Source organism: Notothenia rossii, assembly GCF_949606895.1.
Source record: "Notothenia rossii genome assembly, chromosome: 11".
NCBI lineage: Eukaryota > Metazoa > Chordata > Actinopteri > Perciformes > Nototheniidae > Notothenia > Notothenia rossii.
The window spans coordinates 4,593,787-4,606,211 of record NC_136910.1 but is presented as its reverse complement, the minus strand read 5'-3'; the positions used below and the strand labels follow the sequence as shown (position 1 = coordinate 4,606,211).

At 40.9% G+C, this 12,425-nt stretch overlaps 1 protein-coding gene across 5 annotated transcripts; it reads right to left on the bottom strand.

Annotated features, from left to right (window-relative positions):
- Positions 1 to 5,157: 5,157 nt before the first annotated feature.
- Positions 5,158 to 9,232, bottom strand: LOC307025252 (zinc finger MYM-type protein 1-like). Of its 5 annotated transcripts, XM_079659896.1 has the most exons (5): positions 8,912 to 9,232; positions 8,286 to 8,369; positions 8,086 to 8,187; positions 7,874 to 7,960; positions 5,158 to 7,517 (listed from the first exon to the last, which is right to left on the bottom strand). In XM_079659896.1, the coding sequence occupies exon 5, from the start codon at positions 6,912 to 6,914 to the stop codon at positions 5,310 to 5,312; it is 1,605 nt and encodes a 534-aa protein (XP_079516022.1). In that variant the 5' UTR covers positions 6,915 to 7,517; positions 7,874 to 7,960; positions 8,086 to 8,187; positions 8,286 to 8,369; positions 8,912 to 9,232; the 3' UTR covers positions 5,158 to 5,309. The 5 variants fall into 5 exon arrangements, with proteins under 5 accessions (XP_079516022.1, XP_079516021.1, XP_079516020.1 ...); XM_079659895.1 differs by having other exon boundaries at positions 5,158 to 7,563; positions 7,874 to 8,369; XM_079659894.1 differs by lacking the exon at positions 8,912 to 9,232 and having other exon boundaries at positions 5,158 to 7,563; positions 8,086 to 8,900.
- Positions 9,233 to 12,425: the final 3,193 nt, after the last annotated feature.

The window sequence follows — 12,425 nt, the reverse complement described above, 5'->3', positions numbered from 1 at the left end:
ATGTTAGGCTCACGTTGCCTTGGTTACAGAGCCTGTTGTTTATTGCTTTGAATTCTTTAAAACAAATATTATCTTCTTAAACCTGTATGGTAGTCAGGAGCATCACATCCTAATTTTTATTGATATATTTAGAGGGAGGGGATGGGAAGGAATCCTTCAAAATTCAGATTAGATACTTTTTTACCATTTCTTTAATTCATGGTGGTTTCAGTAATCCCCTGGTAATTGAGGACACAAGTAATCTAAAGTACTAATGTAATCTTTATGACTTTCAGAAAGGACAGGAGACCCACAGGTACCTATCAATGATTGTCAACTGAGTCAAAGCACTCGCAGCAGCATGATGATGATGATGTTAAATGTGTTGTTTTAGGAACATCCATGTAAATAAATGGAATTCAATAAACATTGAATAGCATATCATGCAGTTTGTCTGTGCCTTTTCCTCTGTGTTGTCCTGGCATATCGTCTCCCCCATGGTTTGCTGTGCTGCCTGGGGATGCTCCAAGCGCTCAGAGAAAGCAGAACACATGTAAAGTTTCCCCACTGACACAGAGAGGAGGAAATAATTGCTGGCTCAAGTCAGCAGGAGCAAATTAACCATCACAAAAGACAACAACAGCAACAACATACTGTATGGGCAACGAAGGGGTCGCGCACCCAGTCCCAGGCATCGGTGTCAACGTCAGTGAAATAGTCATTGAAATAGTCACCAAGGGAGGCAAGATGCGAACCGATTGTATTTTTCACCATCTCAGCTGGTATTTGGTTTGTGTCCAAAAACTCTGTGAGTTGGGGGAACATGTCTGTAATGCTATTTTGCACGAGCCTTCTCCAGATCGCTGTTTTGGCACGGAATGCCTTGATTTTGTCGCTTACCTCCAGGATAGAGGCATACCTGCCTTGAAGGGACAAACTGAGATCGTTCAATAAGTTGAACACATCTGCGAGGTAGGCGAGCTGTGCGATCCATTCGGGGTCCGAGTAGAGTGCTGCAGTGGTTGGCTTGTCATTCTGGATGAACTCACAGCTCTGAGCGCAGTTCGTACACCCGCTGCAGCACTTTTCCACGGGAGAGCCAACGCACCTCTGAATGGAACAGCAGGCGGTCCTGTCCTGCGCCCATCTCCCTGCAGAGCTGGCCGAATAAACGGGACTGCAATGGCTTACACTTGATGTGGTTGACCACAGATACCACCGTGCTGAGAACGGACTGTAGCTCAGGACTCAATGATTTTGACGCCAGAGCATGCCTGTGCAGCATGCAGTGGGTAGCTATCATCATTGGATTGCGCTCCTTGGCACGAGCAGGCACTCTTGCGTCCGGTCATGGCAGCTGCCCCATCCGTGCAAATCGCAATGCAATTCTCCCAACTCACATTGCCAGTCTCCATGAACATATCTATAACATTGAAAATCTCCTTACCTGTTGCTCGCCCCGTCAACTCTTGACAAAATAAAAACTCTTCCTGAATCCTTCCTTCCCACGGGTAAAGTAACGAGTTACTTTATGTAGATAGTAACGAAGTAGAGTAATATATTACTCTTTTTTTTTAAAGTAATATGTAATATATTACATTTTTTTAGTAACGACCCCATCTCTGCATAAGGGTGTACAATTGTAAAATCAAATAAAAGCAGGTTTAATTGAATAATTGTATCTGTTCTCTTACTTTAAAAAACAACCGTAATTGGGAGCAAATACGTTGACATTTCTACTCAATAACTAAAATGCACTGATTTCCGACCTGATGAGTCAGACTGGGATCTACCGGTCGTTTGGATGGCGGCTTCTCTCACGGTTCACCGGTCGTTACGTAACCGCGTACTTCTGAGCGGGAAGAGTTACGTAACGCTCCTGTTGGCCTGGATTTCATGTGGAACTTTAAAAAGGAGCAGAGTGGGGAAAGGTTGGTTTAACCGTTAACAAATGTGTGATATTGTGGAGTCTGCAGGAGAGGGAGAAGTACTCAGATCTTGTGCTTGAGTAAAAGTAGAAGTACTCAGGTCTTGTACTTGAGTAAAAGTAGAAGTACTGAGATCTTGTGCTGGAGTAAAAGTAGAAGTACTCAGATCTTGTACTAGAGTAAAAGTAGAAGTACTCAGATCTTGTACTTGAGTAAAGTAGAAGTACTCAGATCTTGTACTTGAGTAAAAGTAGAAGTACTCAGATCTTGTACTTGAGTAAAAGTAGAAGTACTCAGATCTTGTGCTTGAGTAAAAGTAGAAGTACTCAGATCTTGTGCTGGAGTAAAAGTAGAAGTACTCAGATATTGAGTAAAAGTAGAAGTACTCAGATCTTGTACTTGAGTAAAAGTAGAAGTACTCAGGTCTCGTACTTGAGTAAAAGTAGAAGTACTCAGATCTTGTACTTGAGTAAAAGTAGAAGTACTCAGATCTTGTACTTGAGTAAAAGTAGAAGTACTCAGATCTTGTACTTGAGTAAAAGTAGAAGTACCAGAGTGTAGGAATACTCTGTTACAGTAAAAGTCCTGCATTCAAAATGTCCCTCAAGAAAAAGTAGAAAAGTATTCTCATCAAAATATAGTGAAAGTAGCGACAGTAAAAGTAGTCATTGTGCAGATTGGTCCATTTCAGAATAATAGATATGATATGTTTTATAATGATTGATCATGAAAGTGTTCTCAAAGCTGGTAAAGGTGCAGCTAGTTTGAATGACTTTGTATACTGCAGGGTAGCTTGTGGATTTACTCCAGGTGGAACTAAAGTCTGATTTAACACTTGGTTAGATTTCACATCATTCATCCACATCTGTAAAGTAACTAAAGGTATTAATGTAGTGGAGTAAAAGTACACCATGTACCTCTGAACTGTGGAGTAGAAGTACAAAGTAGTATAACATGAAAATACTCAAGTAAAGTATTTGAGTAAATGTACTTCGTTACTTCTCACCTCTGGAAAAATGTGAGCAGACGATGAAGCCTGGATGTTGAGTTTCCCTCAGTGTCCTTCTCTGGATCTTGATTAGCATCCAAAAGGCTTCAGAGTGTTTGACATGAGGAAGCATTGGAGCTAACGAGTGTCAAACGGACGGATATTAGACGAGAAGCTTGATCACGAATACATACGATTAAAAAAGAAAAGTGTAATGCTCAAAGGGTTGATTGCCATGCACCATATCTGCAGCAATCTGAAGTCTCAGGCTCTTCAACATGCACTAATTAACACATAAGTGAATAAAGAAATACAGTAGGGCCTTAAAAGAAATAATAATACAAGTTAAATTCAATGATAAGCAGAATACAAGCTTTTCTATGTATCTTGGAATCACTTTCTGTTATTTATACATGTTTTATAGTCTTATGTCCAAAAGTAACAGAAAGCAGATGTATATTAAAGGTTACACGGGTAAAGAAATGTTTGCAGACTAGTTTAAGAGACACAGAGGTGCAAGTAAACTGCAGGAATAAGTTCAAACACATTAAAAAGATCAAACTGAATGTGAAATAAAAAACTGTAGAGTATAATAAATACACAATACTGTATTATGTATAGATATGGGAGATTTTAGGATCACAATTCTTTATTTATCCACGTTCAACATAAGAAGTAAAGGTAAGAATATGCAATAGTATTAAATACATATATTTATATAAGCATCATTTTATGGAAATAGATGTGTGTGTGTGTGTTATGAATATAATCAGTGCATTAAACACATTTGAATTCAGGTCATTACAATAAGTAGGTTTCTGTGTCACCGACTCTGCACACGATGACGTGAGAGGAGCGTCCATGAATCAATGAATCAATGAATCGACGTCTGAATCCAAACAGCTGAGTTTCATTGGAGGGAGAATCAGATCAGACGCATCAGAGAGACTTTACGGGGAATCAGTGACGAGAACAGAGAGAGGAGAGGAGGACACATATCACTGTAGCAAGGTGGAAGGAGGGAAAGTGTTTTAAATAGAAACAGGAGAGAAGCAGGCGGCAGCGCCTCACTGAAAAGTGTTTTTAAGAAGAGGAAAGTTTGCAGGGATGCTCAAATACGTGTTCATTCATGCAGTCCCTAAATAATGGTACTGTAACGTGCCGGGCAGGCTGTACTTGTGTGGTTTTCCTTCCCTCCTGTGTTTTCTCTCTTCTCCCTGTCTTCTGCACAGCTGATCGGTATCTCCCTGTGCACCTGAGTCTGATGGCTGATTGGATCCTCTCACCCTCAGCTGGCCTATCAGCAGCCAGGGCCGACTATAAAGGAGGCACCCAGGAAGTCTTCTCTCTCTCACCCTGGGCCTGTTGCTGATGAGGAGCCTGCAATTGAGTGCCTTGATTAGAAAGTCATTCTATTTGTTTGTTCCGACCTTTGATAATGTGTGTGTGTTGAGAGGTGGGGGAGTTAGGTAAGTCTGGGGTACCCTGTACATTTCTCATCACGTAGCTAACTAATGTTAAGACACACTAGGTTAGCGGATTGTTGCCACCCCTGTATTCTGGTTTTTCCAGCTCTGAGTAGTTTAGTTAGTGAGGGTTTGAGTTTTGGTTTCAAAGGATAGATGTAGAGAGAGGCTTGGTTTTGTTATGCTTGTTTCTTTTGTTTGGCACAATCTCCTTTGACTCCTCCTCCTCCTCCTCACACAAAGAGTATTTCTGTTTAAATTCCGTTCAGTTAGGTTTACATTAAAGTAATAAACCTTTTGTCAAACTTTACTCTGACTCCCTTATAATTATTGGTTGTGTGTTATTGTCTCCAGGTCCCCTACCAGTGGTTCTCAAAGTGGGGTCCGCGACCCCCGGGGGTCCATGGCACTCAGGGGCGGACCTAGCACATTTGGTGCCCTAGGCGAGCTTCACCACTGCGCCCCCCCCCAAAAAAATATCAAAACATCTTAACAGTTATACAGTAAAGTACTGCAGCTTTATTTATTACAAGCAAGAACAAGAGCTAAGAATAAATGTAAAGTGCACACTAAAGAATTAAAACAAATAAACAACTTAGCTAACAAACAATAATAATATCAATAACAAACAATAAAAGAATGTGCAAATTTGCTTTCAAAGAAAATTAAGAAGAAATGTAAAGTGCACACTAAAGAATTAAAACAAACAACTTAGCTAACAAACAATAATAACAATAACAAACAATAAAATAACGTGCACATTTGCTTTAAAAGAAAATTATGTATTGTAAAATATGTTACACATGTCAAATAATCAAAATATAATATGCTAAATAAACAAACAAATACATAAAAATTACAAATTCACTTTGTCTCAAGAACTATTTACATTCCACTCCCTATCATCACACAAGGTTGGCCTACATATTAGCTCCTACTGGTTTCCATTTACAGTGCAATCCTTCTGGCCTTCCTCGCTGCAAAGTCATCAATCACATCATCATATGAAATCTGACCACCAACCTCATGGTTAATACTGATTACAGCCAGACCACTGAGGCGTTCTTGAGCCATGGTGGACCTCAGGTATGTTTTCAAGAGTTTTAATTTGGAAAAACTCCTCTCGGCTGAAGCTACTGTTACTGGTAGCGTTGCACTGATCCGCAGAGCAATACACAAGTTGGGATATATTTCGGTGAGCTGCTTTGTATGTATGAATTTCAACAACTCAAGAGTTGTCTCGCTCTTTGATGGCAAGTCAGGTACATTTTCCAACTCCTGAGCCAGCTCCTTCCCATCCAAATCAGATTGCCCTCCATGGCTTAAGGTGTGTGCAAGTGCCTCTGCTTGCTTCATCAGCTCTTGGTGTGGCAGGTCTGGGAAGTTGTACAGAATGCCAAACTTGTCTTGCACATGTTCAAGAGTGGTAAACCTCTCCTTTTGTGCTGACACTGCAGCATCTACCACCACGTTAAAGAACGTTACCTCCAGATTTTGCAAGGCATTCCTCAATGGCTCATCAGGAGACTCATATGAGAAGTGCCTCTTTGTTGACTTCAGTCGCTTTTGCACAAGGACTGCATCCACATTCATGTCTTCACACATGTCCTTGGCTGATGTTTGTGCAGCCACAAAGCCTGTGGCTCTGTAGGATTTGAGAGCTTTTTCAGTCTTTTTCAGTAGACTTACTGCTACATCCACTTGCATTGTTTGGGACTGCAGGACTTTGCTCACCTGCTGAATTTGACTTAACATGTCATACCAGACCACTGTGCACAGTGAAAAGCGGAATGACCCCACTTCTTCTGCCAGAGACTGGGCTTCAATCCTGATGATTGGGTCTTTGGCCTGGTTTCTCACCTCAAGCAGTGCCTCTCTCACAGCTGCGGCTTCATATCGCAGAGGCTCCACAGCTTTCACTCTGCTCTCCCATCTGGTTTCTGACCACATTTTGAGTGAAAGGTTGACGTGTTTCTTGAGGATGGCCCATCTCTGTGTAGAGGCAGAAAACAGGCAGTATAGCTTCTGCACAATGCCAAAAAATGATATGGCATCTTTGGAGCTTTTGGCAGCATCAGCAATGACCAAATTGAGTGTATGTGCCCCACAAGGCACAAACAAAGCTCTTGGGTTCAACTGCAGTAGCCTGGCCTGTACTCCCTTGTTCTTCCCTCTCATATTTGCGCCGTTGTCATATGACTGTCCTCTGCAGTCATCAAAGGCAATCTGCAACTCCTCCAGCCTCTTCAAAATCAGGGCGGACAAACTTTCACCAGTGGACTCCTCTGCTACTAGGAATCCCATGAAGTGCTCTTTAATCTGGGGGTCTTCTTCCAGTGTCACAATTCTGATGACTACTGACAGCTGTTCAGTGTGGCTAACATCCGGGGTGCAATCTAAAATGAGGGAAAAGTACTTGCATTTCTTTATTTCTTGCACTATTGTTGATAGAATCTTTCCACTGATGCATTCAATCAACTCATTCTGAATGGTTTTGCCCAAGTAGCTGTGGTGGGATGTTTGACTTTTAATCTTGTGGATGTGGTCTTTCATCACTGGGTCAAACTGCGCCAAAAGCTCAACCTCTTTCAAAAAGTTTCCATTTGAAGGAGAGTATTTCTGTCTTTCCTCTCAATGCCATATTTCGCCCTGCCAGAGACTGTACAATAGCAACCAGTCGTGTCAGCACTGCTCTCCACCGACTCTTCTCTGCCTCAAGGAGGGCCTGCTCTTGTTTGTCTATTGTTGTACCTTGTTTTAATCGAACTGCCAATTCTTTCCATGACGCCAAATTGTTCAGGTGTTCCGGACTATTTTCATGGCTGGTCAAAGCAGCACTTGCATTTTTCCAATCCGACAGTCCTGCATTTGTTAAATTAATTTGTTTTGGAGATAAAAGTTGACAACAAAAACAAAAAAGACTGTTCTTCTTTTTTGAATATGTCACCCAACTTCTTTTGATCCTTTCTCCATTTACTAAGGTCCTGCTGAAGTACTGGTGGTGGCAACTTCTCCCATCATCTCTCCTTGGGAAAATGAAATCAGGTGTTATCTGATATGGTCCTCTCCGAACAAACTCTGTCCTCATTGTGTCTGTGAGATGTGAAGGGCAGTCAGCAGGATCGGTTGGTAGTGGATCGTCTGTCTTTGCTGCATCTGGAGGGCATGTGAAGCACATTTTCTCACCTCATATTCACAATATCTTCACACACACACACACACACACACACACACACACACACACACACACACACACACACACACACACACACACACACACACACACACACACACACACACACACACACACACACACACACACACACACACACACACACACACACACACACACACACACACACACACACACACACACACACACACACACACACACAACCCCAATTCCAAAAAGGTTGGGACAGTGTGTAAAATGTAAACAGAAAGCAATTATTTGAAAGCATGAGGACAATTAGGTTTATAGCTAAACATCTTTACATTCATAAGGCACACACCTGAGAAGAGTGTATGGGTGGAATCTGTGGTGCAATCAGGATGAGATGCAGCAGGCTGTTCTGACGTTCCTTGCAGTGGTTCTGGGCCTATACATATATAGAGAACACACAAGAGCAAATATATTGGCTGGATTAGAAATGGCACGACAGTCATTTTTACATTCAATTATTTATCATCACATCAGGAACATCTATTGACATATTGTACTCACCAGAACAAACAGACACAGTGGTCAGTGGCAGGGTGGAATCAGTGGTCATCTCATCAGGATGAGCAGCTTGCTGTTCTGACGTTCCTTCATGTGGTTCTAGGTCTATAAATATAGAAAGAACACACAAGAGCAAATATATTGACTGGATTTCACATTAAATTATTTATCATCAGGAACATCTATTGACACATTGCACTCACCTGAGGAAGCCGGCACAGCTGAGGTGCATGGCGGTTCCTTGTCAACTGATGCAGCAGATGGTCCCAGATATTTTAAAAGTGAATCTAAAATGATATAACAAAATGTGTATTATCAACATTGAATCATTTCCATTTGTTAAATGTAGCTATTATTTAGTTAGTAAGCATTAGGACAGCCTGACAGGTCTGATTCAACTAATCAAGAGCTATGCCTATCTTATTAGAACAGTTGAATCAGGTGTGTTAGTTCTGGGTTGGAACGAAAACATTCAACAGGACTGGAGTTGAGAACCACTGAGCTAGTTAGCTAACGTTAGCGCACATTATGACAGGGTTGAATTTGGCAAATGTTTGACTCGGATAGTCAATGTGCTTTCTGAGGTAAACTTAACGTTAGCTAACGTTACCAACTAACTAACATTCCACCACACTGGCTAGCTCGCTACACCAAAACTAACATTGTTTTTATTACTAATATTTCTATTTCATGACACAAAGAAAATAGCCTTATGACAGTTTCGACTGAATGGCAATAACAAACGCTGGCTAGCTAACGTTGGCTTAGCTAACTAGCAAGATTACATGATCCATTCGCTAATGTTGACAATACAATCAAAATTGTATACCTTTCACCTTGGCACGTTTCTCTTCTTCTTCTTTTCTTCTGTTTTTATACTGCGCCCCAGATGGCTTTTGCCTCTTCATAGTTCTCTAACGTTAGTCTTTCTTTCCTCAACGCTCAATTTGATAAACACTTGACCGATACCCATCAATGCACAGCGCTCTAGCATGTTCTGACTGTGAACACCTAAAGCCGAGGCTCTCCGACCGACCGTTTTAGATTTTTGGCTCATTTTCCCTTATGTTAGAATTTTTTTTTTATGTAAGAATAATGGTTGCAGATATAGAGGGGGGGCGCCAAAACTGCGCCAAGCAAAAAAAAAAAAAAAAAAAAAAAAAAAAATTTTTTTTTTGTTGCAATTTTTGGCGCCCCCCTCTGGGTGGCGCTCTAGGCAACCGCCTATATTGCCTGTAGGAAGCTCCGCCCCTGATGGCACTCTACCAGGGTGTCTGTGAAAAGTTTTCAGATTCATTCATTTAAATTATCTTTTTTTTTTTTTTACAAAAGGCTTCATAGTTCAACAAATAATATTTAATTGTTTTAATCTAAAATAGTTCATAGATTACGTTCTAATCTAACAAATCTATACATTTAAAAATCAAGCGCGTCACCCGTTACCGTGGAAACAACAATAACTGGTACGTCAGTCAGAGAGCGCCGCTGCTAGCATCATAGAGATATAACACGGCTAGCATACTACGAAGATGGACAGATTTTTAAAACAACCGGTTACGGCTACAAATGAAGTAAATGAAAAACAAAAGTAAGGAAATACGATGAGGAGTATCTCCAATATGGATTTATTGAAGTGGAAGGGAAACCGAAATGTCTGATATGCCTGCGGTGTCTTGCCAATGAGGCGATGAAGCCTGCCAAATTGAAGAGGCACCTCGAGACCAAGCATCCGGATTATGCAAAAAAAGAACAGGCTTTTTTTGAGAGGAAGGGCGAGGACTACCGCCACCAACAACAACGGATGGTTAATGTTACGTCTGTTTCTGCTCAAGCGCAGCGGGCCTCCTACCTGGTAGCGCAGAGGATTGCTAAGGCGCGAAAGCCCCACACAAGAGCGGAGGAACTGCTGCTCCCTGCTGCGGTGGATCTGTGTGAGGTGATGGTGGGGAAAGATGCGGCTGCCAAATTGACGACGCAATCATTTACAAACTATTCAACTACAACCCTAATTATATTTAAAAACATTTTAGAAGGCCTCACGAAATACTTTAATGTAAATTTAAGTCTAAATGTGAAGGGATGTGTGTAATGTGGTGATTGACATTATTCATCCACGGATCTATGGGTTGGGGTATTGTTCCACACGGACATTTGAGTTAACCGGACTTCCTGTTGATGTGAAATCCGAAAACATTAAAAAATAATAATACTTTATTCCGAGTGTGCTTGCTTTTCTCTTTGGAGGTCATCACATAACGGCATTGTAATACACGGTTCGGCTGCATTAAATATGACATATCTGCCGTAGTTCTCTCTATTTATAGAGCCCTGCTGAGAAGACTTCTAGACAAACAGGAACAACTGCCGCCGAAACTGAATATGTGACGTGGATCATAAATATATCAGCAATTAAACAAAATCTTCAATTTCTCTTCACAATATAAGTGTCCTCTCAGTATCAATACTAATTCGGCTGACTTTTATATTTGATCCAATCGGTATATTGGTATATTTACACCATAACGGTGCACAGCTGATAGAAAGGGACACCTGGTGGTTAAAGCAAGTTATTGAAATGTGTTATTTTTATTATTAGATATTAATAGGAGACACAGACAGACAAACTAATAAGGCTTTATTTAAACATTAAAGAATACTTTAGGTTAAGGTCTTATTTTGAATGAGAAAAAAGCTTTGGGGGTATACATATTAAGCCTGACAAAGTACTAATATATTGCTTTCCTGCAATGTTAACTACTGTATGTTTAAGCACTTATTTTAACTGATATTATATGTATTATACACTTATAAGATGTATGTAGATAGTATAAGAGATGTGTAGAATATGACAGTTTAATGGTGGAGGTATACACACATATTGATAGATATCTTGTAATGCACTGTTGAGGAACCTGCGACCCAAGTTGTTCATCTCTGGCCTTCTCAGGTATTGAACATTCAATAGATAAAGAACACAGAATTATTAAATATAAAACACAGAACTTGTGTGATTATACTAAATGATTTACAAATAAACACCACCGCATATTTACAACTGTTACACATGCTGATGTAACGCAAATGTTTCCAACTTGGGATCAATAAAGTATATCTTATCTTAAGATGATCGATGGCTACTGCCCTCTGAACCTTGACAAGTGCATGTTTCAGGCTGATCAATGAACAACAGGAGGGGTCACAGACATAAGAGCAGCTGTTAAATAAAGCTCTTCTGACCTTAGCTGGCATGTGGGTATATATTAATGCCCACATGCCAGCTACAGGTTTAGTGTGTCCCTCTTCACCACACAAGTAACAAATGAGTCTCCTGGAGGGTTTAACATTTGAGTTCACCTCTGTTGGTTTCTCCCTTATAGGAGTCTTATCCCATGTTGAGTCCAACCTCTGTGTTGGCCGAGACACACCTTGCCCTTTGGGGTCCCTAGATGTCTTCCAGGCAGTGAAGCTCCATGGCTGCTTTTTCCGCCTGGCAGCGACAAACACATCAGCCAGGTCAGCGGCATCTGCGGCCGTTTTAGGGTTGTGCTCCCTAATCCAAACTTGTAGCTCTGGGGAAAGCATTCTCAGATACTGTTCAAGGACAATCATTTCTCCAATGTCCTTAACAGTTTTCCCTTTTGGCTGAACCCACTTCCCATAAAGTTATTTTAAACTGACATAAAGTTCTGTCGGGCTCTCCTGTGGTTCAACATCATTACTGCAAAACCTTTGTCTGTAGGTTTCTGGATTTATGTCATATTTTCTAAGAATAGCTCTTTTTACTTCCTCATAGTCTGAACCATATGTGAAGAACCAGGGGACGCAAGAAACCAGGAATGCAGGTTGAGGTGCAAAAATAAGGATTTTATTTACCCAATTTATGGACAATTTTAGGATGGGTAATAAAATCAATTAGGTTTCAACAAAAAGGTGTAGATGAAAACAGACACAATCTAGCATTTAAAGGATAAACAAAACATCACAAAAATGGGTGACATCCTGTGTGCTCTTCTGCCCAAGAGCAACTCACATACCCCTTCCTCATCTCCACACTGCAGGAACTTATAGCCCTACTGGCCAGTCCATTGTCGCATGCAGGGGGAAGAAGCTCTAAAAAGGGGTGGCTTAAATAGTGGCCTCTTTAAACACCCCTCAGGGTTTTTGAGAGGAATGGCGTAGTCCAATTAGCTGACACATCTATAAAGGCAGGTGTTCTCCATCAGCTCAGCCTTTTCCCAGGAGCAAGGTGAGTTGTAAAACACTGACAATTGGATTACACACAACACAATTAACAATAGATATTTTAAGCAAGATTGCGTGCACTCAATCTAGTAAAATAAAGC

Coding starts and splice junctions, on each gene's coding strand:
- LOC307025252 (XM_079659895.1), bottom strand. CDS start 6,914: ATGAAAGACCACATCCACAAGATTAAAAGTCAAACATCCCACCACAGC.